The sequence below is a fragment of the Chaetodon trifascialis genome, chromosome 3 (genome assembly GCF_039877785.1).
Source record: "Chaetodon trifascialis isolate fChaTrf1 chromosome 3, fChaTrf1.hap1, whole genome shotgun sequence".
NCBI lineage: Eukaryota > Metazoa > Chordata > Actinopteri > Chaetodontiformes > Chaetodontidae > Chaetodon > Chaetodon trifascialis.
This window is the reverse complement of record NC_092058.1, coordinates 22941055-22967480: the sequence shown is the minus strand read 5'-3', so window position 1 is coordinate 22967480 and position 26426 is coordinate 22941055. Positions and strand designations below refer to the sequence as shown.

The window sequence follows — 26426 nt, the reverse complement described above, 5'->3', positions numbered from 1 at the left end:
GCATTGATATATACTGTGATATAGCACATTACTCTTCTATTGCAAAACCAAAATTCAAAGATTTCATCAATCCCCAAACAAATAGGTATACATACTGTATCTAAATATGTCTGGCAGAGCCTGAGTCCAGACCTGTACATCATGTCCGTGTCTTTGATTAGTTTACTGATTCAAATAGCCCGTCTGCTGTTGTGTCCACTGACAGCTTGTTGGAGAAACAGCCGACCAATCAGAACTTTGCAGGCAGGATGAAGAACGGGGACGTCTACGTCTATGAAAGACGGTGTAAGGAAAGAGGTGAAAGTTTGGGTGGCACTGATGCAGTGTGATCAACAGGCTCCGTTACAGGCTGAGAAATGTTACTCCTGACTAATCCAAAGATCATTTCCTCTGTGGCTTTACACAGTGACTGCTGCTTTCCCCGCTTCTGTCCTGCTGTATTGTCAGGGTGTTGTTATAGCTCTGCTGGGGCTGTGATCCCTCTCTGTCATTTGCTTTGGACTGACAGTAAGTACACGGGCTCCTGTGAGTGGTCCCCTGTGGCAGCCAGCCACCTGCTCCAGTGTTTAACAGATGTGACAGCACACCGGGGCTGATCTTAGCCGTTATTAAAAACACACAGTGTCAGGCTCCAGTGACTGCGCTCGCTAGCTGGTGATCCCTGCTTTGTCTGTGTACGCCGTCTGTGTCAAGCCTCATTACAGGGCCGAAAAGGGCCATCTTTGCTGGTTCCCCTTTTCTGGTGGTTGCTTTGATGGCAGGGGTCTCTGATGGTGGGACAGGGGAGGAGCAGAGGATTGGGGGGGGGTGAGGGGCTGTCTTGTACAAATATTTCCATCTTATTTTTCTGTCTGCCGGGTCCAGAGGATGTCATACTGAGACCATCTGGCGCAATGACAGCTTGGCTTCTTGAGCCGAGCATGACATCTTTGCAGCCTTCAATCACAAATATGGCTAATTAGGCAGTGGCGCAGGAAATGTTCCGGCGGGCTCATTTGTAAACCTCTATTGCTCTGCAGATCAGTCGTTTTTTTTTTTGGTTTAAGATGCTGTTCCTCTGCAGGGAACAGAGAGGGAAAGAGCGACAGAGAGAGACAGATACAGAGAGAGCTAAGAAAGCAAAGGACTTAGCATAGTCCAGCTCAGTTCAGAATGGATCAGAGCCTCAATAGCCAGCTTGTACTGAAGCTCTAATTAAGCTCTGGGTCTTGCAAGAGCCGCAGCACGGCGCCACAACCATTACATGGTGCTTCTGGAGAGATTTAGAGCCCTAGGACTGTCAAACAGAGTTTCCAAGGCCTCTACCTTGAAGTCCCTGACAAAAGCAGCTGAGCTTACATCTCCACATGGTGCTTACCTTTAGCTTTGAAGACAGAACCGAGGGGCTCACTGTTGTCAGAAGGGTCAAGTTTAAAAGGGAGCGCTGAGCTTGCCGCAGCTCAGGTCTTTAATGATCATAACGCAAAGGGAAAACACTCATCTGAAATGCTACGTTGGCTCCATTTAATAGCCCCTAACAATGTTTGATATCCAGTATTGCTCTATTGACACCCAGTGCTGTAAACAAACATTTCCAGAAGTGCAATTCCTTTGAGAAAATAATGTATGCTGATATCAAAGATGCTCATTAATTCTATCCAAACAGACTGATGAAGTTACCAAGCGAGCATTTCTAATCCTGCTAGGATGGATAGAATGCCTTCAGGTAAAAAAATGAGGCGTAGTCTGTTGAGTTATATAAAACAGTGTAACACCATATTTTTCCTGCTTCCAACATGGGAGTTGGAGCTAAGGTGTTTAATGAACTGGAAAGATTTCAAGTGTTCATGGATTATTAAGCCCTCAGAGAGATGACGGGGAGAGCAGAGTGGGCGCTGCGCCAGGCTCACTGATCAAGAGGATCTGCCTGTATTATCAGCAAGGAGAAATAAGACCTCCCAGAATCCCCCAGAGGTCCAAGCTAGGGATGTCCACACAGACTTCCTTCAGCACCGTTTACTGTACCAGGGAAAGGCACACCACCAGAGACATGGTAGTTAATGCAAAGAAAAGCTTCATGTGTCAGAAAAATGCCTTATGATGCTCTCTCTATGAACCATTGCTAATGTTTGACAGTCAATGAGCATCCTCACTGCCTGGTGACAGAGCTGTCCTTAGGACGTCCCAGTGTACGTCCCAGTCAGGCCGCTATGCCTTTTACTGTACCTGACCATGACCATCGGTCCATTAACCATTGCAGTATCACAACCCTGGCCTGACTTGACTTTGAACATATTGTTTTCAAAGTTGATTTAACGAGTAATTTGCATACACAGCTCAGCCCGACCCCTTCAAAGCAGTGTGTAAAACTTAGAGAAATTACAAAGGTTGTTTTAAAATTACACCAAAACTGCAGAAGTATAGTATAAATGTGAATGCAGGCAAAATGAGCCTGAACTCGGCCATTTAACCAGGGTTAGCAGCTGTCGTTTATGGATGCACCTTCTAGTAGGACATATGTAATGATTACACAGAGGACTGGACGGTTGTGTCTCCTCTGTAATGTGTGTTTTAGATTGATGATTGTGGTATAATTGGCCAAAGGCCATGAAAAACTCACTATTTCTCATTATTCTGAGTAAACAGAAAAACTATTAAGCTGCTCGTTGTATTATTACTGTAATTCAGTCACTCTTTTAAAGAGAAATAATCAAAGATGTGGCCTCGGAGCTTTACCAGGTCACAACTGATCAGGATTCTGCTTTAAAGTCTCACAAGTCCTCATTTTGGCAACTTCAGTCAGATTAAAATCCAAGTTTACAGCTCTGCCTGATGATGAGTACCAAAAATAGAGACATCCAAACCAGAGCTGTGCTTCTCTCCACCTGACTGACGAGGGGGGAAAGCTTCATATACCTTTCAAGCTCCGCTTAGAAAAAGAAAGACAGAAAAGTAGAACAGCGATGAGTTGACAGAAAAATAATCACAACTATTTCGACGATCGATTCATTCACTCATCTTTAAAGAAAAGCTTTCTCAAAGTTTCCACCTTTGAAAAACAATCCAAATATGAAACAGAAAAGAGTCTCAGCCAGGACTTGCTGGACTTGCTTTGGTGGAATGAAAAATTCCTTCCATCCATATTATTAACCTATTAAAGCGGACGATGCACTCGGAGAGCACCAGAAACCATCTGTGTCATCTCTGCTGTCATGAGGCGAAGTTGATTGGCTTGTCTGAGGGGAGCAAACTGACAAACGACTTGTCATGTTAAACCCAACGCATTGATGTTCTCTGCGGAGCCTCGGTGGCAGACGGAGCAACTGACAAAAGTAAAGACTGCTGTGAGGCAACAGAAGTAGCTGAACGGCCCGCCAGTCAAAGATAACTGACAGGCAAGATGACACTGTGACCGAAGAGAAAGCAGAACAAAAGAAGTGACAGCATGTTTTTGCTGTTATAAGTGGTCAGCTGGGGGTGCAGGACTGGAGGGCTTTCTGACCCCAATATTAGCCCCCATAATCCATTTATTATGCCACGGCATAACACCCATCTTTTCTTCTAGAGAAGCCAAAACCACTTAGTCTTTTTTTCATGAACAGACCTGATCAAAGCCGAACTATTTGCAGGCACAATGTCTGACGGGAGGGAGCTGTTTTTTACGGGAGAATAATGAGCGAGATCCACAGAGAGCTTGATCATTACGCTCATTTAAACCAGCCACTGGCCACCGGCACCCCGTGCAGTAAATGGAGATGTAATTTGGTGTGATAGGAGGATAACACTTGCTGGGGTCCATTATGGATGAAAAGAAGGAGGGTAAAAAAAAGCAGATCTGAGCAGAGGAACCACAGCCTCAAAGATGCGCGACAGTCTGTCAGAGCTGTACACTGTCTGCTGTCAGCCGGGCCGGTGTTTTCACTCATTAGACCGGACTGACACTTGAATCCAAACACAGATCTCAGATGAATAAAACAGCACTCTGAGTGTGTCGTCTCAATTAAAGCTGACACGCGGCTAAGCCAGCAAAGAACAGAGAACGCTGATGGTTTTCTTCTGGGGCGCCACACGCCACTCACACAGCAAATAATACACCCACATGTTCCACACTGAAGGAATATATAACACTCCAGTCAGTTTCTTTCCCACTTCAACATGAAGCATCTTCCTTTTCCACAACACAATCTACAATCAAATGATTTTGAGAGCAGCGCTGGATTAGAGGGGTTCACACTGAGTTCACGTGAGGGCAGAGAAGGTTCAGACAGTGAGGTGGAAGACGTGTCAATGACTTCTGTGTGTGAGAGTGGCCAAAATTGCATTTGATAATGTTCAACATACAAAATCAATTAGGGTTTACTTATCTTTTCCAAATAAATCCAACATGTAATTCCAGATATCCTGAACAAAGACTGTAATTGAAGCAAGACTGTACTGATGATTTTCATTATCAATTTACCCCCCGCATTCTAAAATAGCGAAAATGCCAATCATGACAGCTTAAGACATTTCAATCATTTTGTCAGTCCAAAATCCAAAGATATTCACTTTACAGTGATACAAAAGAAAGAAAAGTAGTAATTCTACATATTTGAGAAGAATGATCAATGTGAATAAAACTTTAATTGATCAACTAATCAATGAATTGTTCCAGCGCTGTATCCAAGCATTGTTTTAACAACGACAGAATGGTCAAACCTGACCTGCTGTTACTCTCATGAAAACATCCTTCCTGTGTGTTAATGATGCATCTACAACACGCCTGCTCTATTTTCTTTGGTGGAAAAAAATGTGCAAAACAAGCACCCGAGTGTTAAATATAAACTTTAGTGAAAGTCAAACAGGGGTTAAAGGCAGAAAGCTACGACTCAGCATTCAGTTGACAATGAGGAGGTGGGCAGTGGTCGACACACACACTAGCAAACACATTGAGGGAGCTGTCACCTCTTCATCACCCCCTCCTTTAAGCGCAGCGCGCCACCTCTTGCTGACCCCTGCGGCCAGAGTTCAGGCTGCTCAGCTGCAGGAGCTCCAGCCAGCAATGACTCCACTCCACTCTACTCCACTCCACTCCAACTCAGCCAGTGACCCCAGAGACATGAGTGGAGCAAAGTCAGAAAACACAATGAAACACTAAAAATGACTGTGGCACCAGAAGAACAAAAAAAAAGTACGAGAAAACAGCCCAAAAGAGTCTGAGAAAGTGTTCCTGAGGCTTGCTCACAGTACCTGGCAGACTTCGTAGAGTAGTTTATATTGCTCCTCAGGCTTCTGCAGAGTACAGAGGCTGCATCCCATGGTGGAGGGGATCACACCATCCAGACTCTCCCTTCAGAGAGAGAGGCAGCAGATATCTTCTTCTTCTTCTCTCTGAACTGACTCCCTCTGTCCGCTCTGTGTCTTTTTTCCTCAGCCACACAACGACTTTGGCTGACAGGACTGACTTCCCCCCAGCTTGTGGCTGTATCTCTCTGCTCAGCCTCGTCTCTCTCTCACACACCCCCCCCTCCCCCCCTCGCCTCACATGCTCCCTCCCTCTCCGACGTTCTCTCAGCCTGCAGCTGAGCTTACAGAGGCCTGCGCCAGAACTCGGCTATATACACCTCCTCATGTTTATTAAGCAGCCGCTCATTGATTATTCATAAGGAGGTCCAACCCTTTGGGGTTGACCAAAGAGGCTGACATCATGACATCATGCGAGATGAAGTCTTCTTAATTAATAAGCATCATTGGACCTATTGTGCAGAAACAAATTGAGTGACAGAGAGGCTTTTCATTTCATGACAAGACTAATATGCTTCTCTCAAGGGGTCCCAAAAGCTTGTTTGTTAACAGTTCCAGACTTTTAATTTGAAATGCAAAGTGTGACTAGAAGACATTCATCTGTGACAACGGATTAAGCTCTAAATATTTGTGACTTCTGCCTCCAAAGCTATGCTCTGCAGCTTACTTACACCATACCCTTTCTGTGCCCCAGTTAAATTAGCAGTTGGTGACTTCTTGTTTACTAATCCAGCAGAAAGAGACACTGAGCATTCTTTCCTCGTGTATTTCTCTCCAAACACACAAGCGAAAAGCCAGGGAAAACAACTAAACCAGATAAATGTTTATGTTGGCCCTCTCCAGCGCAGCCGGACAGACTTTTCCCTGCAGACCATCTTATGTGCACTGTCACACAGTACACATCTCTGGGTCCTTCTTGGGATCCGGTGCCCTCTGTGCAGACAATGGGTATGGCTCCATTGGCAGACCTGGCATCTGTGCTGCTGTTTGCTCTGGTGCCACGCAGCCAACCAAAGATAAATATCCTTTAGAGGGAAGGAGGACAACAAACGCTGTTGCTGGTTACACTCTGTTGGTTTGTAGACTTCACATTTCCACAGGCGGATGTGATGCAGCTGGAGTGCAATATTTGACCCTGTGATTTCTTTGTTTGCACCCTTCACAATTCAATCCCATTCTTGTTGTGAAATGCGAGGAATTGCTTCAGTTAAGTCCATGGTGCTAAGCCACATACCTGGATAGATTTCATGGCAGGAGGGGGGTGGTCCTGTGGGGGAACCCCTGACTGCTGGCGATAGTGGTATTTCTTCCTGCCAGATGTGTCCAGTGATCCCTATCTATCAGCACGTCCACGGCTCCAGCGTTTTTCCAAGACAGCCGTATTATTAGTGGGGCTCAACGGTTTCCAGTCAAATGTCAGGCAAATTTTATGTAAATTATTTCAAATGTCACACAAAACATAATGTGAAACCTGAGGGGGGAATAAAACTACATTCGAAAAATGAAGAAAAATGGGAGCTGTTCTATGACGTCAACTAATGTTAGCCATATTTCAAACAAAGCAACCAAGAAAGAGCTGTAATGCACTGTGCACAAATTGATGACCCTACATCCAGTTGCAATTCATATTGTACACTGATGTGAGAGTGCAGCTTTTCCGGAGGGTTATGGCAGACTCATGATTCACATTTTTTTGGCCATAAATATTGCAACATTTTTTGTGAAATGCACTACCATGGTTTTGCATGGCATAATTTATGTACTGGCAAAAAACACTCTTGCCTCAAGCAAAGTTTTTTTTTTTTTTTTGGAGAATTTTATCAGAAATTTCCATTTCTATTCAGCTTCCCTTATTTCTAATTTACATAAAAACACTTGGATGGGAATTCGGCTAATGAGATTTCACTTTTCCATTTAATCTCTGTATTTGTATTCTGCCTAAGCACTACTAACCAAAGGCTGTCTTCAAATAAATTCTCATCTTTTTCCCACAGCCTTAACCACACAGAACACTGGACGGTCTACAAAACTGATCTTCACATAAGATCCTTAAGGCACAAGAAGTGATGGTGACAGAAAGTTGCCTCAGGCAAACTTTGAAAACATCTGTATGAATTTAACAATCATTCATAATTACTGCGGGCTTTGCTTGTCTGGGTGCGAGGCTCAAACTTTCATCCAGCGTAGCATGAAAACCAATTCTACGCTTAGCTTCTACATTAGCTGCACTGTTGTGCCTGGGGCTGGGATCAGTGGAGAGTCTTAGCCGGTGCTGTTGCCCGGCTAATCTTTCTTTCACACTGAGATTATCCCATTCATAAAGTCAAAACGGAGACAGAGCTCTGATATGAACAACTGCACTAAAGGTTATGGCAGCTGTTGTAGACAAAATGTGCGTATTAATGAACAATCGGCTGCAGTGAAATATGGAGGAAAGAAGTCAACTGAGGACCTGTTCAACCACAAGCAGAGGATGAAGTGTCTGCACACTGTCGACCATTGTGTTCACAGATTTAATTTTGGCGTTGCTGATTAAATTTCTTGCCCTGACTGGTGACAAACCTGTCTCCTCCGTCTCTGGCGTGGTTTGATCTGTGGGCTCAGTGGAGAGACACGCACACTCCAGCTTTTATTCATTACTGGTCTAGACGTTGACACAGAGTCGGAGGCTCCTATCTCAGCGGGTTGAGACCAAACAATAATAATGTCATGCGGTTTGTAATAATAAACATCAACATTTGGTTTCCTTTTTTATAGTGACGAGAGGACTAGAGGTTACCACATCCCCTCCCAATTATCAATGTGGTTCTTGGGTCCTGTGTATTTGATCTATGCTTGGTTGGATCATTCATATTCATAGCGGCTGCCTGGTGTCATTTCTGCGTCCCACTGGGCCCAGTTTAAGAGTCATGGCTTTAACTAGAGCCACAGTGGGATCAGGTGGCGATCGCTGCAGCATGCACCATCCCCGTGCAGTTAACAACTCTCTAACATCTCGTCTTCCCTCCCTTTGAGCTCCTCATGCTCCTCACATAACTTAAAATGCGAACAATTTCACCCGAAGAATATGGCTTCTACTAAGAAAGCTTACAGTTACTTCTTGAGTGACAAGTTATTGCTATTCTCATTATTTGTTTGATAAACTGAACAAAAGGTAAAAACTTCAAATTGCATGTTGTAGTCAACAGTCCAAACACCAAAATATATTAAATGCACAATGATATGAAATACAGGCAAGCTGCAAATGTGAGAAGCTGCAACCAACAACTGTTTTGCATCTATAACTGATAAATGGTTTAAATGGCTAAAGGAATAGTTCAAATATGAAGCTGAGAGACAGTTTAACAAAAACGAGGGAAACAGCTAGCCTGGTTCTGTACAAAGACAGACAAAAAACATCTACGAGAACCTCTAAAACTCACGGGTTACGCTATATATATACATTTAAACAATCGAAAAACTGGAGTATAAAAACAACAAGTTTTCTGCAAAAAGCATTTTTCTGAAGATCCCTCACTGTCTCCAGTCCACATGATGGCAGAACCATTGAAATTAACACAACATAACCTCAACATTTAAGTCTGCCACGTAGATAAATACCAAGCCATTTTTCTCTAAATCATTGGACGGCAAATCTCAGAGAGCAGAGCGGAGGAAGGATTTTAAAAAAGGTGGCCTCGACAGGGTGTCGAGCCAAAGTCTGCAGAAGGTGACAACGTGGCAACATTTGAAGAAATGGGACACCGATGGCTGATAGTGATAACACAAGGAAAAAGCATGATGTCCAGGTCCTCTCACACGACTCTAATGCACTGTCCAGACGGCAGGATGAGGGAAAGCGTGAGAGAGGAGGGGTGGAAGATGAGGAACGATAGAGTGACGGGGAAACTAAATTGGCTACATAATGTAGAACTGGGAAGAGAATGTCCTCGTGTAACTTGTCGGTTGTATAAAATGTCTTTGTTGGCTGGATTAACGTCACTTTGCGTCACGTTACTTTCCACTGTCCTCAACTGTTCATACTTTGGTGAGGCGAAACCACAGATGCTGCACAACATAAACAGGAGGATGCTTAAATTTTCCTTTTTCTAGCATGGCTGGATGGACAGACTTCAAAAAGTCTGAAAGGGAATGCTACTCAACGCAAAGCCCACCACGTCCTAATAAGGCCCTCTATATAAAGCTTTATAAGTTGGACCAAATAGAGTTAATTTTTTTTTTCTTCACTTTTTAATAAGTCTGCAGTATAAATCTAAGTGAGTAAATAATCAAGAGACATGGGTTTCTCACTTTCTAATAGGCCAATGGCAAAGGTTCATATGGTCATAAGTAATTCTAAAATTAAAGGTGCTGTGTTGAGTCTTCTTGTAAACAAAGTTTCTGTTTACATTAAGTGTTACTCCCCAAAATGCATTTTGTATATCACTACGGTCTAACAAATGTGTTGAATACATTTTTTGCCTTGTAAAATATTATGCAAAGCTGCCATGTTATTGTAACTTCATGTGTACTCATGTTTCTGTGCTAAAACTCTTCTTCTCTGCCTTTGCTGATGCACTGCTGCCTTTAGCTGACTGACAGCACTCATTGATCAGGAGAATAACACTGTATGCACACAAGCACAAGCTTGTGTGTCCTTGTGCTCCATAGTGCTACTTGTCAAAAACCGCACTGGGTACCTTTAATAGACCATCAAAGAAGCATTCTTACAATAATCCATCATGTTTGCAGTTGTTAATAAGCTGTCAAGAAATGAATTTTTGCGTGAATGCCCCTTCCAGTGAGTACAAACCCTTATATTCCTGGACACATGCAGACAGTTGTGTCTGTGTAAGCTGACGTGTTCCTTACACGTGCAGTTAGCGTGCTCGTGTGCATCTTGGGGGGCCATAAATTCTGGACCGCTCGCAAACATGACCGGCTGATAAAAGTGACATCACTGGGACCCATTGTAGATGTAGAAAGTATGAATTTAGCATAGGTGGACGAACTTCTATTGGAGGAGTCCCCCTGATTAAAGGACCTCTCTACCTGTTTTACACATGAATATTAGTTGTTTAGCTATATATAACCAGTCAAACCCAAAAAGTATTATCACTTATTACAAAGTGGTAACAAGCAAACCAATAGATGATATACTGAACGGCTAAACAAGAGATATTTTCCTCTAACAACTTCTTTCCGAAACATGAATTTTCTCTAGCAATGTTCGACAGGTTTAGTCCACCAGAGAGAGGATAAGAGGGCCTCCATTGAGTTGATTTTGGGCAAAGCTTAGTCCCCTTTGAGCCCTCATATCAGCCCCCCAATCTGCAGAGGATATGAGAGGAGAAGGCAGCTACAGTGCTGCCGTGTTAATGGAGATACCAGATGAGCAAACAGGAGTGGCAAGACGGAGTGAGAGCTAACACAAGGGATGTTAAAAGAAGGTGTGAAGAAGACAGACACATGAGACGGAGAGACACATGGAACCCACAGAGGAGGGAACAGGGCAGAGACAGAAACTAAACGTGTGGAGGAGTTTAATGAGTCTCCAGTTCCTCTCAACTGTACCGCTGGGGCCAGAGCACGCAAGGATCAGTGTGTATGTGGCTGCGAGCGTGTGTGTGTGTGTGTGTGTATCCACCTCTGAAACACTGGGCTGTGCATAATTTATCAGACAGCTGTCAGCTTTGTACTCCTATTTACTCTGCAAGCCAGATCCTGTGCCAACAGGGAGCCCAGCCAGCAGGAATGACAGCCACCGAAACAGTTTAATTGGAGACTCAAACAACTAATAATGCCATTAATATCGCTTCAGTGTAATTACTTAAGTATGAGGCGATGTTAACAAGGCTGATATGCTGAAATGCTATGATAACGCTCGCACACAAATCCTGATGTCTGACACTGGATATTTTTGCCAATTAGATTTTTGTTTTTACAGACGAAGTATGATAAATCTGTGATTGCGTTTCCTTTCTTCAAGCTCCCTGAGGCAGTTTCACACTATCAACAACCTGACAGTAAAATGCAAATAATTTTACTCTGGGCTGAATAAAATCACCTTCATTTTTTGGACGTTCGGAAAAAAACAGCTTGAGGCATTTGTTGTGGTGCGGTCACTGATGTGGTTTGCATAAACATTAGGACACAAAACAATGATCAGTTTCTGTGTGTGTTCCTCAGAGAGGAAACTCTGTCACTCGGCCAACTTGTGGGAACGTCACCCACTTTTCAAAGAGAAAATTCTGTCAGGTTCTTCAAGTGAAAACAAACATCACTCACAAAGGAGTACAGAGGACAGCTGCCTGGCTCTCTAGATGAGCCAGTATTGGTGCCAAGTGGATGTAGGCATGGACAGGATGAGTTTAAGTGTAAATGAATTGGTCTTGGTGGAGACAGAAAGTCCTTGCAGTGATTCTCTTGGCCTGGTCCCTGGCCAACCAGGCCACAACCCACCACCACCTATGAGAGACCTGTATTTAGCTCCATAATAAGGCTAGCAAAATTACCACCTAACCTTTGCTACTATAAAAATGTCTCCACTGCCGTGTGAAGGCAAGGTATAATAAAACACTATTTACAGCTAATCATCCAAATGCCACGACATTCCTGTAGAAGGTAACTCATGCCACTTGTCAACACAGTTATTAGGTGGGATATTAAAAGGAGTTCATATTTCATCCCCTCTCCTGTACTGAGAGAAGCGCTCAATGATGTGACTCCACTCTGGGGCTCCCTGTAGTGTTCTGCCAACTCTGGAGTCCGCATGGAGATCCTGTCAGCAGCTAATTCCACAAGCCTTCATCGCTCCTGACTCTCCAGCATATTGGCAGCCAAAGCCTCCAGCTACACTGGACGCACAGTGAGGAAGCGTGGGTGCACACATTGCTGATACCGAAGGCAGAGGTGGGAGCTTACAAAGTGAAATGGCTCTGGACTGAGAGTGCGCAGAGGCAATCACATAACTTGGACCAAGGGTGGCACAAGTTTTGAGTATGGAGTTGACCGCCTCTTCAGTCTTTAGAAATAAGAGTGGGTCACCCATTAAACACAGAGTTGGTGATTCTATCCCTGGCTCCTCTTGTCCACATTTCAATGTGTCTTTGAGCAAGACGCTGTACCCCAATGTTTGGGCAAGAGTTTGTGTGAAAGGGTGAATGAGAGGTAAGGTAAAGTGCTACGGAAACGCAGTCCATTTACCTCAAAAGGAGCTGAGACTTTCTGCTAAGGTATGGAAAGTCAAACCTGTTCGCCAAAGACGAGAGGAAACAAAACGCACTCATGAGGGATAAACAGGAACATCCTTATGGCTAACTTCTAACATGAAGGCCCAGATTATGACAGCATCATGTAGAAAGTGGGCGATGTGTTCACATTTCCCACAGTTGGCTACAAGGTTCAGTATGAAATAAACTAGTCACAATCATGGTATTTATTCCTCTTCCGAATGGCCACACTTGAAGGCGGGCAAAAAAGCGGGCTGCAATAGCTGCCTTCTGGCTATGTCACACTCCTACAGTGACCTCTCTTCAAGAACTGTGTCTTTTGTGCCTCTTTGTAGTCACAACTCAAATCATCAAATGGGGATTGTGCTTTCAAACAGTCTGTCCTCAAAGACAGTTGTGATTTCACATTCGCTTAAACGCACACAAAGTGATGAAAGTACCGCAGGTTACAATAACTCTCAGACACGGGCCCCTAATGCCAAAGTCAGATAAGGTAGGCATAAGGAGTTTCAGAGACTGTCTGACAATCAGACCAGCCCTTTTTTGAAGCATGCTGGACACCTAACACTTTCCATGACCAGGTTCTACTTTGGGTTTCAGTTGCATGTTACAAACCAGGACGTGCACTAATTTATCATGTGTTATTTCTCTAATTCTCTAACACCCTCTGGTACAATACACATTTACTTCTTACAGCTGATTCCTCCTGAATTACACCCCCCCCACACACACAACTTTTCTTCGCCAGTCGCCATCAACACCACTACTTGAACTGCATTAGGAACCTGCAACTTATTTTCACCTCCTGAGCAGGGCTGACATTCAGATGTCCTCTCTAAAGCAAACAAACACAGTAAGAGGAGATTGAAATTGAAATAATAGCAGACCCTTGACGATGTCTACATGTTAGGGTACATTACATTACCTGCAGTGGAAAGAGAAAATATGTCAACTTGTTTGAGTGAAAGGTTCTGAGGAGTGAGTTACAGCCAACGGTCCACGTTCAGCCCTCAATCTCATTACATTACAGTGCTCTTCCAAATGAAAGGCTCCGAGTGAGCGCTAAGGTCATTGAGAGGTAAGTGACTGACATGTTGGCTGACATCAGTCAAATGTCCCAATACCTAGACGCATAGCTGGGTTTAACTGCCCAGAGTCCGCTTTGAGAAATGAGCGCACCATCCTGGAGAGGGAAATTATATTTCTACACACATTCACCTCTTTAGTAAACTGGATGTCTTGACCAGTCAGTAAATCTCTTTGCTAAGCGACCCCCGGCCCATTAGTCAGACCGAGGCAGTGACCTCAGAGGCCTTATGGGTAGTGAGGACCGATTCACAGCCTCCCTGTTGTTTTTGCTGTGCCAGTCCACAATTTCAAAGCGAGATGTTTGCTCCTCTTCACATGTGTCAGGCTCAGGTGACAAACCTCCTCCAATCAAAGAAAAAGGCACTGAGGTAAATCCAACATTTATGTGATAGCTGGTTCCACTCTGCTTAAGATGAACACTGTCTCTTTAAGTCTTCCAGGGTTTTTAAGAGGTGTGAAATGACAACTTGTACATCGGATATCTTCATTAACCAAGAAATCCCACAGGATACCTGAGACAATCTGGTTTGATGATGAAGGCTGACCTTTTGGATTACAGGAAGTACAAAATCCATTTTCTTTTTTTCTGGCAGTTTGAAAGTTAAAATGTCTTTGAGCAACACATTGTGCACTGATATGGTGAATTCAGCCTATCTGTCCCTGCTCTTTATCTTTTATCCATCCATACAGCCCCAGGGTTGGGGTTTCAAACATTACATTTTGCAAGTTTGCATTGTTCTGATTGAAATCACTAAAGCTCAAACTGCAACTGGATTAAAAATAAGGAAATCTCTCAAATTTCTTACAACACATTTAGGGACGAAAGGATTTGTGAAATGTGAGACAAGCAACATTTCGACTGTTAAGAAATTCCATAATCATTGCTGGGTGCAGAACATACAAATTCAAATTTGTAAACAGTAAATATGTGTATTTGAAGCTGGTAGCAGTTGAAATCTTGCAGGAATTTACATTAGTGATTATGCAAAAAGCCGTGAGTAATCTGTAATGAATTTGATTTTGCCAATAAACTACACTCCAATGCTTCCCATGACACATCTGCTCATGACAATACAAACCAGGTTTGCCCAGAGTAAATTTAATTATCAACTCCCAGGAAATCCAAGTGTGAACAATGGCCCCATTCTGCACTACTGATCCAATGATTACCCAAAAAAAGCTTTTAACGAGTGGAATGCTAATGCCATTAGCCCGAATGGAAAATTAATTTGTAACATATGTCAATATGTAGTATAGAAATGATTGTGCAAAGTGGCTCTTAAAAGCATTTACAGTCATTCACTAATGTGTTATTCAGCATAGAGCCATGATGTTACGCAGAACATGCACAGTTTCCTGTTTATTATCCAAATCAACAATGGTTTGCATACATGTCTTGAAGAACAACATCATATCCTACATTTTTTGTGACACGCTTGGCTGTCAGGACAACCAGAAAATGTCAATACCAGGCGTGGGTTGAAAAAATTTCATTTCTGATTCAGACGGTGGGCTCGGTGTACTTCACATCAAACTGGGAATTGGAAAATGGCCCCAAAGTGCAGGTTTCTCCTTTGATGCTCTGAGCATCATTAACCCAAATATCATTTTTTTCAAGCAGTGTTTCCACCAACACATCTTCAGAAGGAGTGTGTTTGATTGAAAATAACAAGAGCTGCGAATTCAGCCTTCCATTCCCTTCCAAATGGAGCAGGAGAAAAATAGAAGCATGCTTTTAAGGAACTCAAGCCTGTAATTTCCATCTCATAGCAACTTCATTTGCACTGGAGTACCCTGCAAATGCTGCCTTTACAGAGCACAGTGCTGTGGTGATGCTAAGAGGACCCAGTCCCTTTCTCTCAAGGACAGCACAGGACCAAGGGAGAGATTTACAAAAGAGACACAGACAGAGGGGAATGGTGGATGGATGAAGGAGGAGCCGGGGTGTAAATGCACAGATAAGGAGGGAGAGAAGGCTGTAGTTTAATGAGGAGGCTGTGATTTCAGCAGGGAGCAGGGGGATGGTTTGATCTTTGACCTCTCAGATCCCTTGGTGCATGTGACACGCCTGAGTTCAGAGGGAGGATTAAGGTAATCAAGGGTAGTAATGAGAACAGAGCACACATTCATGAGCCTGTGCACCCCCCGAAAGCAACAATTATGTACCTTGCTGCCACCCCCCTTCTCCTGAGTGTGTGTAACGGTACCTAGACATCATCTTTGCCTGTGGTGATTTATTTCATGACAGAAGGGGGCCACTGCAGACAGATATAGATGTGTGAAATAATGCCAAAGGATAACCCCCCCCCCCCCCCCCCATTAATGGGATACCTAGCCTTTGTCCCACTTTACGAGGACACGTGTCTTTTAGCTGGTACACTTGACACTTCAATCCAACTTGACAGGAACAAGTTATTGGAAAGTGGATATCTGAGCAACAAAAATCACCTGGTTGCCTTGGGAAGCTATGCTATAGTGCTGAAATTCAGTCAGCAGACAGTTTTGGCAACAGATGAATCCTTAATGCCACAGTCATGGTTTTCCACCTTAAGTTTAGGAACGGTGCTCAACACTTTCTGAAACCTCATAGACTGAGCAAAATAATGACCAGAATAACTGGCAAAACAGTTATGGATTATTTCCATTATTACAACTCTTTATTATTATATTTATTATTTATTATACAACTCTGATGATTATTTTCATGATCAACATATTACTTATTTGGCCAATAAAACATGAGAAAACAGTGAACAGCAGAATATATTTAGGTTACTATGATGTAAGACTGGAAAAGTTTGCCATTTTTTGATTGATTTACTATTAAAATAGTCACTTTTTATTTCTTTGTTGTTGAATGAATAATTATTGCCATGACATGGCACACCCCTAACATCCATAGGCTCAAAGAGCCCTTCTACTCAAATCCACTCCACTCTCATTACATGAGAGCAAAATTTAGTTTTTTTGACACATAGAATTGGACCAGTATCGGTTTTAGTTAAGTTTTGGTTGGGATATATCTCATGTATCCAACATAAACAACAATATTACAAAAAGAGAGTAACTGGGCTTTGTAGATCTTTTTCAACTCCTTAGGTAGCAAGAAGGGGTGTAACAGCCTCTTTGTATCCCAGCAGACATCCTGACAAGGCCAAGAGTGAGGAGGAACCTTAAAAGGTTACGCTCTGTCTGCAGCAGACCGCTGGAACATGACTTCATTTTGAGGTTGGCACAATCCCTTCAATCGTTTTTAAAATCCTGGCTCTGTTTTAACACCTACAAAGGGGACATTTAAGTCCTCATAATGAGGATGCCTCATGCCGATATCACCTTTCACAGGCTCCATTTGACCGGTGCTCCCGTTGGATGGAGTCACGTTCAGTGGTGCACATCCCTGCTTTTTTTTAATCACATGTTTTCAATTACTCCAGGAGTGCACAGAGCCAACTTGTGCTGTAATTCAATAAGGACACAAAGAGGCAGGTCAAGCGGGTGAGACAGTTGGACATTGTCCTGGGACAGCTGAGTGACAGGGGTGAGTTCAGGACCTCAGAGCACACACTGGTTACTTTGTACCTGTCACTCAAGCTGTGACATGAACAGCCTGCTGGGGGACTTGGGGGATACTCTGGGAGGTGATCGAGGTGAGAGATCTGCGACCACAGGGTTGTCCCCCACCAGCAGGTGACTCCCACCCTCTGCCTTGAAAAAACTCACATAGCAGCTGGCTGCTGCGACACAACAGTCCAGAGTGTAGGGACTGACCTACGGACCCCCGTCCATGAAATGAAATGAGAAATGATTTTTTGAAGTTCGGTGTAGAAGAACTTGACAGACGTTGGCACTGAGCCCCAACCTCGACCCCATCCAACACCATTAGGATGAACTGGAACATCAACTGTCAGACCAGCCTTATCGCCCAGCATCAGCACCCCGACCTCATTAATGCTCTTGAGGCTGCAGCTAGATTCCAGTATTTTATGGATTGCCTCAGAAGGGTGGAGGCTGTTATAGCAGCAGAGAGGGAGCCAACTTCATATAAATGCCCCTGCTTTTGAAATGAAATGTTCACCAATTATATATAGATGTACGAGTCGAATGTACACATAGTTCAGTGGTAAATACAGCACAGCACAGTACGACTAAAATATGCCAAACACAGAACTGTTGAACAAAGAACGGTCTAATTAATATTTTACTGCTACTAAAACCCTCTATTTGCAGTATCCAAATGCACCACTGTCTGCCAGAAAAAACTCAGATTTCCTTTCCACTGAGGCTCACACTCCAAGGTTTTTGAGCCCCATCTATCTCTGTCAGAGCTTTTCACTACAAAGAACTCCTTCCTCGGTCCAGCACTGACTTCTTCCTTATCTACCGCTCTCAGCTAACACACCATCATTCAGACTGCTTCCGAGCCAGTGGACGTTCCTCAGCCAAGGAAAAAAAGATTGATTTTTGCAGTTCAGTCGTAGAGGTAAGGAGGTATTATGTGCCAGTCACGGCTGGCTGTGCTGCCAGCTGGACTGAGCATAGGCTGAGGCCACTGAATAACACCAACAAACCTGAAGATCAAAGCTGAATACAAGAGCAAAATGTAAAGCAGGAAACTATAGACAGAAAGCACTGGATGACTTACTGTTGGAGATCCAATGACTGGGATTATTCAGCCACAGAATACAGACATGACAACTGACCATGATAACACCAGTCAAAAACCAGACCGCTGATGACAGTCAAGCTCTCAATGGAAACCTCCAGATAAAGGACCAGCATGCTTCTTTAAGTGCATTTTCTGTTAGTAGTGAGGATCTGAAGGAGGATCTAAAGTAAACCACCCCTCTATATTTGCCTTTTTAAACCCTTTTAAAGACTAAAATATACACTAGGATTTTGGGTTTAATAGATGGAATTCTGTGTCAATATTCTCCATCCAGTTTCTTTGTTAATGCCATTATAAAATTGAGTTTTTCACTTACATCCATTGTCATGATAGGCTGGGGTGGCACAGCAGTCCCCGGCCTCATGTCGCTTTACATAAAAACTATTCCATTGAGTTCAGTGCAGTGTGGTATATAGTACTCGTTACTGGCAGATATCCTGATTATTGGAATTGGATAGCAAAAGTTGGATTGGTGCATCCTTGAGTGTTTCCAGTTTAACTGCATTATTGTCTGGGGGAACAATCCTCTGGTGCAGCTTTCAGGACCATGAAAGCTTTGCACTGAAATGAACTTTCATTCTTAAGCATAAGCAGCTCTTTAAGGCAGAGAGTGGCCATTTACTCAGCAGCAGAGGAAACTATGGGTACATCATTCAAACTTTACTTTAAATAGAGAAAAAGATAAACAAAGCAAAGCTCAAATGAATATATGTGCAATTTAACTAAAAATCCATCACAGATTTGGCAGACTGAGGCAGACGGTATGAAAAAGAAGTAGATAAGATTTGGAAAAAAAAATTTAAACTCAAGCAAGCCCAAAAGAAAAGACGACTGATTTTATGACCCAAGCTCCCCACATTTCTCTTCCCTCCTCCCCCTCCCACGTCCCAGTGGGCTGTCATTAGCCATCCCAATATCTCCCCAGCTCCTAATTGAGAGGCCCAGGTTGACATGGTGTCTCACTAACCCCTCTGCTTTGATGCTGTGATTTCCCCTTCGCCTCACCACAGAGGTTCCCAATGGAAGAAACAGGTGAGTGGGGAAAACCTCAAAGCATATCTCAAGAAACAGATGACGGTAAAGAAAGACAGACAAATTGTTTAGAAACTGAGTAGAATAGGACAAGATAGAACCAGCCTATAACAGGCTGCTAATGGACAAAGCATTATCTTTTTCTCTCAATTTTGTTGATTAGATTTTCAACAACATACAAATGTCGGAAAGAAAGGAATTTTCCGGGATGCAAGAACACCTTTGTGTGTGTGTGTGTGTGTGTGTGTGTGTGTGTGTGTGTGTGTGTGTGTGTGTGTGTGTGTGTGTGTGTGTGTGGATGGGATGAAGTCACTGTCAGACAGGCAGCATCTGAGAGGACAGTAACAACAAAGCTAATGCACAGAGCAGTTGCCAAGGAAACACAACATGTTTCTGACCGTTGCCATGGCAGCCTGCATCCCAAAAGTGTCAATGGCTCTGTTCAAGGGGCGTTGTCCCATTGTTAAAGATTTCTTCCTTGGGGTTTATCTGTCGTCATCAGTAGGCAGAGTGCACGTTTCAACATAAAAAAAAGGTGTTATGTTGAATGAATGAGCTTTTCCATCACAATGCTCCACCATTAAACACTGCACAAACTCTCTGAGGTTACAACATCCTTGCCACTGTATAATAATCTGAGATAATCCTTTCCAATTAGCAAGAAAAGAATTCAGACGCGGACATATGATGAAATGCGTCCAGAAATGCTAATTCAGATGTTTTTCGTGTCTTTCCTCTTCAACTGAGAAGGGAAACCGATGCTCATTGGGCAGTCAATCCAACCCTGTCTGCATCAGCGTCCTTGGCCTTGAGCTCCGGCTTTGGTGGCTGTTCAACCAGCTCAGCTACACGCGTACTCATGTTATGCAACCTGAGCTGGGCCGAGAATGTGATTTTCTCTGTCCAGCAGGCTCTAATGCCGCTCTTGATGTGTAATGAGTACGAGGGTTCAGGTGAACTGGAGCTTTTGTTCTCTCTTGTGTGCTCGCTTTGGTAATGAGATTATTGGTTCAGATGGGAGTTGGAAGGGCTGAAGGATGGCAGAGCTGCAGATATATGGTGTGTGGGGGTAGGGGTTTACATGCATGCATGGGCTGACCGCCCTGAGGGCCTGATCAGCAAGCAACAGGGCAGAGATTAACTCCCGATTACATCACAAATCTGCTACAAGCCGCTGTCCTCTGCCAATACATGCAGCACTGAGATTTGGACTGTAGAATCCAACCCTCATGACATCTGCACACAAACACAAACACCCGCTCTCTGGCATGCACTTTCACTCACATTCCACCACCAATGGGGAAATAACAAACAGCTTTGCCCATGCAAAGCATACAGAGCAAGAGAAACCCTCAAAGACAGAGAGGCGAGGCCAGTAAGAGTCCAGCTGCCGTCCTGCACTCCAGACTAAACAACCCTATGAGAGCTGTGAGCACTTGATCTGCTCTCATTCAACAGAGAGGTCATGTAATTTGAGACAAATCGAAGGAGTTGTCCACCTCAGGGTTAGGTCCACAAGGTCGGACCATTCACAGACAGCAGGAAAGAACAGAGATCAAAGAGGATTAATAACAGGCATCCCGCTCGGTAACACAGTCTCCTGACCTCTGTCACATCATCTCCCTTTACTCTCTCTTCATGATCCCTCACACTTCATACTTATATATCTTAAAAGGTTTCATATCACCTGTTATATAGTTAATCACCTGGATTCTCCAAGGAGGTAAAGAGCATCTTCAGAGTGAAATCTGTCAATACAGTTGCCCTGAAGACTTCAAACTGCAGAAAATGTAATGAGGCATACTACCCTGCAATTGCTGTTGTAGCAAAAATCCATAGCGGTCCACCCTTGTGAGGCTCTCACTACATATACTGTAAAAACATATACTACTATACTGTGCGAGAACACACTGTAACCCTTATCCAGAGTGAAAGATCAATTTGGTAATTTGTCCACAAACACAGCTGGCTTCCTCTTTTGTGGCTCCCAGAAGAAGAGCAGACCATCTTTTCTCGTCTCATACCACCAACATTTGTAACGCTTCGGGGACTGTATGTGCTCCACTCTCAAATACATATTCATCTATCTCATTATAAGCAGACAAGCATCCCAAAGAGGACAAAAATTCAAGCAGCTGAGAAAGTGTCTGAGACACCAAGGTTTCTTTTCCTCTTCAAAATCACACATAGCGGTAATGAGACATTGTTTTGTTGAAGGGATGTGAGATCAAATAAGGGCAACAGATTATTATTATACTTCTGAGTGAGCTTCTGAAGAGTCATATCGCCACCTACTGGTGATGTTTTAAAAAGTCTGGGAGTGAACACACTGATGCTGAGCAGCACAGGAGCCTCAAAATATTGTGTTTTGCTTTCATGTTGTCCAAATGTTAGACAGCGACAGTGCGATGACTTTGGCAGATGTTTGGCCAGGAAAAAAAAATAAATGAGGCGAGGGACTGGTGAGGTAAGGACAGGAAGTGGTAAAAAAAACACATGAACAACTAGACAGACATGAAGTGGGGGCAACAGGGGGTGTGTGGCTTTTAGCAAACTGAGAATTTGTGGAAACAGCTTCAGCAAGTGGCCTAATCTGTCCTGTGGGGGAGGAGGGCCACACTGGTGTTTACCTGCTAGATTCTACAGCAGACCATCAATATCAATGTGGGCCTCACACTGCCCGGCCCACTCCTTCTGGCATGTCATCACTCCTCCATCCCTACTTCTGTCCTCCCATCAAGTACCTCTCCAACATGTGTGTGTCTGTGTGTTTGGATGTTTGAGGAGGCCAGCTGGTTATGTCGACAATGGGAGGAGAGAGGAAGGAGGAAAGAGGGAAAGGAGCTTAGAGAGCTGGAGCCATGGCTCCAGTCTAGCATGACTCAGTCTGGGTGCATCCATGCCCCTGGGGAAAACACACAAAGCATGTACCACAACATGCTGCTCTCACCCCTCCTCACCCCTATAATCAGAGTGCTCAGATGCTCACTTTCCCCCTTTTAACAAGCATTTCTATGCCTCTTAGCCCAGCTGCTTAGAGCAGAAATAACAGCAATGACAGGAGGGTGACTGGAAAAGCATTAGTGCAGAGTCTGTTTGGGCTTTCCTGCAAAGACAGAGCTGGGAGGAAAGATCTGTGCTAGCGCTGCTTCCCTGCTCCAGAGGCTCAGCTGTACTGTGGACTGAAGAATGCGACGCCCAGAGGAGAGCACAGGCTGGACGACATGAGAGGGGCCGGAGCATTTACAGCCCCAGGGGGGGAAGGCCCACCTGTTCAAACAGCCAGAGCTATCCTGAGGAAATGAAAACTTCCATCTCTGCAGAGCTGTGCAGATCCTGCACACCAAATCCCTTTCACTTCCTCGCTGGCTCACTCGCTATCTTCTGTTTCCACAGCTGGCTCCAGGACCGTCTTTCCCCGCCTATCTGCACATCTAGACCCGGCACAGAACCAAATACAAATCCCTTAACTCATTCAGGTGGAAAATTAAAGTCTTAAATGTCAATGTTTCCTGCAGCACGTCACATATATGTCTATAAAAGTTATGGTATGCAAGCCACCTTAAAAGTGGGTCACAGTTGCCTGCCCCAGTGCAACTGTAATTATTCACCAGCCCTCTCACACAGGAAGACCCTGTTGGTGCTCTGGTGAGCCGACTGAACCTCTGCAGAGCTGCAGAGGTCGAAGTCCTAAACACAGTGCCGAGGATGGCCAGCAGTGAGGAGGACAGGGACAAATGTGAACTGTGACTGACCTTGGCCCGTTGCTGCTCCGGTCGCTGCTCACACCAAGGTGTGGGATGACTCTCAGGGTCAGACTGGATATGACCCCCCTGACCTTAAAGTACAGTGCTGTCTGTGCTGTTGTTCGGCAGCAAACTGTCTAGCATTGACGTAAAAGTATACACCTGACATATTTCCTTGTAAAGAAATACCAAAAGAGACAGAAAATGTTTATGTTTAGAATGATTTCTAACTTGACTTTTCTGATCTACTAAGTGCTGCAGTCCCTGTGATAAACATGTTCACACGGCAGTGGGTAAATAGAATTTGCTGTTAAACTTGTGGGAATAAAGTTTCTCATGCACAACTTCACCCTAAAGCAAAAGCAAACGTCTCCCAGACTGTGGGTATTAACCTTGAGTCCCTGTCTCTGTCCAGTCAGTCTCGGCCTTATCAGCAGACGCAGACTGCTGGCGTCGGATGGGGCAGACAGAGGTACCTGGAAATAAACACCACCTTAACTGCGCCCATCGCTATGGAGATACCCTCAGGGGGGAGTCCAATGAAATACCTGACAATGGGTGAACAGCCTGCCAGCGAGTGCCATCAGCTCTTTTTACGAGCAACTAATGTACTCCCATGCCTCTGTCAGGGTTGTCCGTTATTACCGCCGTTCACTTAGTCCTCTCGCACAGACTCATCTGATGACTCATGCTATGGAGCAGGAGGAGGAGAAGAACAAGAGGTGCTGTTAATGTATTCTGTCACCTCTTCCCTTCACCACAGGTTGAAAAGCCTGAACCTTTGGGTGTCAGAGGGGGAGAGGATGCAAATGATCACAGCTGGCTGGTCTCTACATGATTTGACAGTGAAGAGACACCCTTTTTTTCCGGACTTCCACCAGAAACCTCAAATTACACCTTTCAGAAGAGTCATGAATCAGAGCTTGTTAGTGATATGCTTCTGTGTCAGACAGAAAACATAAGCATGACAGGTGGGCGAAAGTGAGTCAGATAATAAAATGAAGGGAATGAATGTAACTACTGTCAAGAGCCAACAAACTGAGAATTCACAACAACCGCCAGTGGCGTGCTACTTTCACTTGGACTTATCATTTCTGACATGCAGCTTTGAAGAGTGAAATGGTTGGGAAGGTGTAAGTGAACAGAGCAGCCAGCAGGGGTCGCTCCATCCCTCCACTGTTGTGTTTTACAGATTAGGGCAAGGCAATTTGGACAGGAGTCAAGAATGATCTTCAGAGAACTGAGCCTCTATCCAGATACAAAACCCAGCCTGCAAGGAGCACGCAGCTCCAGCAGGTCAACCTGCACACTTTTAGCAGACAACAGCTCCGGTTACATATAAAATGCATATTTTAGAGAGCATATAAATACTTTATAGAACTGCCACAGCTGGCATTAAAACTTGTAAATCCCTTCTCATTTGTGCAAACATCTGCCAAGATATTCTTTTGTCTTGGGATTATTACGGGAGTACAACTCTAGGGCTCCTTTGGAGAACAATATGAGAAATAAAGAAAATACAGAACAATTTGCTGTCAGGCTAAATTAGAATTTTAAGTATGAAATCTGCTTGCACTGCCAGTGGAACAGGCCACACCTGAGAAGAGGGAGAAACACACAATGGGAAATGAGAAATGCAAAGCTCCCTGTTTAACATTTAACTCCCTCTGCAGATGTTGATGACAAATTTATCTCTTTTATTGCAAGAGTCCAAGTGAACAGCAGAGAGCGTGGGAGGTGGAAGAGTAGAGAAATGGAGAGGGGAAAAAAAGTCGGATGTTTAAAGCCCTTTTGCTGGTCCCACGAGGCACTGCAGGAGCAGCAACGGCGCAAGGCTCATGGTTGACTTGGCCCATCATCGGGTGCATTTGTACTTTTCCAGGAGGCAGACAGGAAGCACCTGGGTCCAAGGGTCGGAGAATGGCGGGTACCCCCGGCCCCACCCAACGCAACACATCATCAGCTCGGCCAGAAGGATCCTGTGCAGGCTCCACAGCTCTAAACAGCACTCCCTGGCTGCCTGCGCGTAAACAAACATACCTCCTCTGTGCACGGCAGTGGCACAGGGGAGTACGTTCTTTCATTCTGCTTCAACCCTCAGGCACAGAAAACACAGAGGGAAACAGCATATGGTAAAACTGTTGGCTCTGAGACTTGTCTCTTTACACTAAAATCTTCGACGAATGAAATGGTTTTCCCTCAGCTGGGCTGGAAATCCAAACTGTAGTTCGCTGCCATTAAAAAGAGGGGGAAAGAGAGAGTTGTGTGAAGGACATGACTGATGGAGCTCTGTGGGCTTGTGGGGCGGAGCACAACAGGCTGGGTGGGAGCCTGAGTGAGCCCGGCCTGGCGGGCTCTGGGTCGCGCTGGGTTGCGTTTTGGTGACTGTGTGGCTGCTCCTGCTGGGCTCAATGGGGGATGAGAGGCTGGCCACAGCAGCCAGAGGCAAGTGGCCCAATGTAAACAGCTCATTCTGGTGGTGAGGCTGAGGAGCTGCTGCAATTACTGCTTGTCATGAGGAGATGAAGAGAGAAAGGGAGGAGAAGTAGAAGTAGATGATGAGGAGGAGGAAAACAGGGGCATGAGTGCTAGAGCAAAGGCTGGGGTGGAGGGCATGGTTCCAACCCTCACATCGATCTTTATCTATCACAGATTCCCAGGGAAAGAATTATACAGAGAACAGGCCCGAGGCAGGGAGTGCAGTTCACACCAGCACTGCACTGTGAAGCCAAACACTTCTTGTTACATTCTCCGTTCCAGAGGCCCTTGGCAAATCAACTCTAATGCTACCGAGAGCCGGAGTGCTGAAAATGAAGTTAGTGGAAATTCATTTTCCTGTTGCAATGGACTTATGTTAAAAAAAAAATCTTTTCCAGGGTTTGTCTTCTGCTCTTGTTGTATGGCTGTGACCTGATGTGCCTTTCAGAAAAAAAACCCATGTGGGCTCACAGTTGATACATCCTCAAGTAATCCCTGAGCTAAAAATCAGAAGAAAAAATGAAGGAATTGGGAATATGACGGCGTGTTGTGTATTGTCAGCCAGACCTAAAAAGAACACTGACTTTTGCACTTACGTTGTTGTTGTAGATGTTTTTCTGCTCGTCCTTCTCCTCGCATAACAAAGGCCCCTTAACAAACCCCACAATGTTAGCCAATTAGCGCCTGCTTTTTTGCAGCATGCAAACCTTGATCTGAAGTGAAAAACAAGTGAAAACCACTCAGGGGGCTATTATTCTTTAAAGGAGCTCCCACAGCCGTCGATTAAGGGTTACTCTTTAACTTTGAGTAACAAGTTACAACTTCTGTGTGAATGATAAAAGGGCCCTTTTGTCAAACATTTCTCTGATACCCTGACTGCTGCAAAAGACTGTCCATTGTGGACATGAATCAAAAATTTTATGAGGTAGCCAACTAACCTGA

General features: G+C 44.3%; 1 protein-coding gene across 2 annotated transcripts in view; it reads right to left on the bottom strand.

The window, feature by feature from the left end:
* The window catches only part of pdzrn3b (PDZ domain containing RING finger 3b), a 92166-nt gene that overhangs the window by 14552 nt on the left and 51188 nt on the right, over positions 1-26426 (bottom strand). Inside the window, exon 1 of one of the 2 annotated variants that reach the window (XM_070959662.1) lies at positions 5209-5337. The exons of the other annotated variant lie outside the window; for it this stretch is intronic. Coding sequence (XP_070815763.1) covers positions 5209-5277 — 69 coding nt within the window. The 5' untranslated portion in view covers positions 5278-5337. Of the gene's footprint in view, positions 1-5208; positions 5338-26426 lie in introns of those variants that run through there. 2 annotated transcript variants of the gene reach the window in all.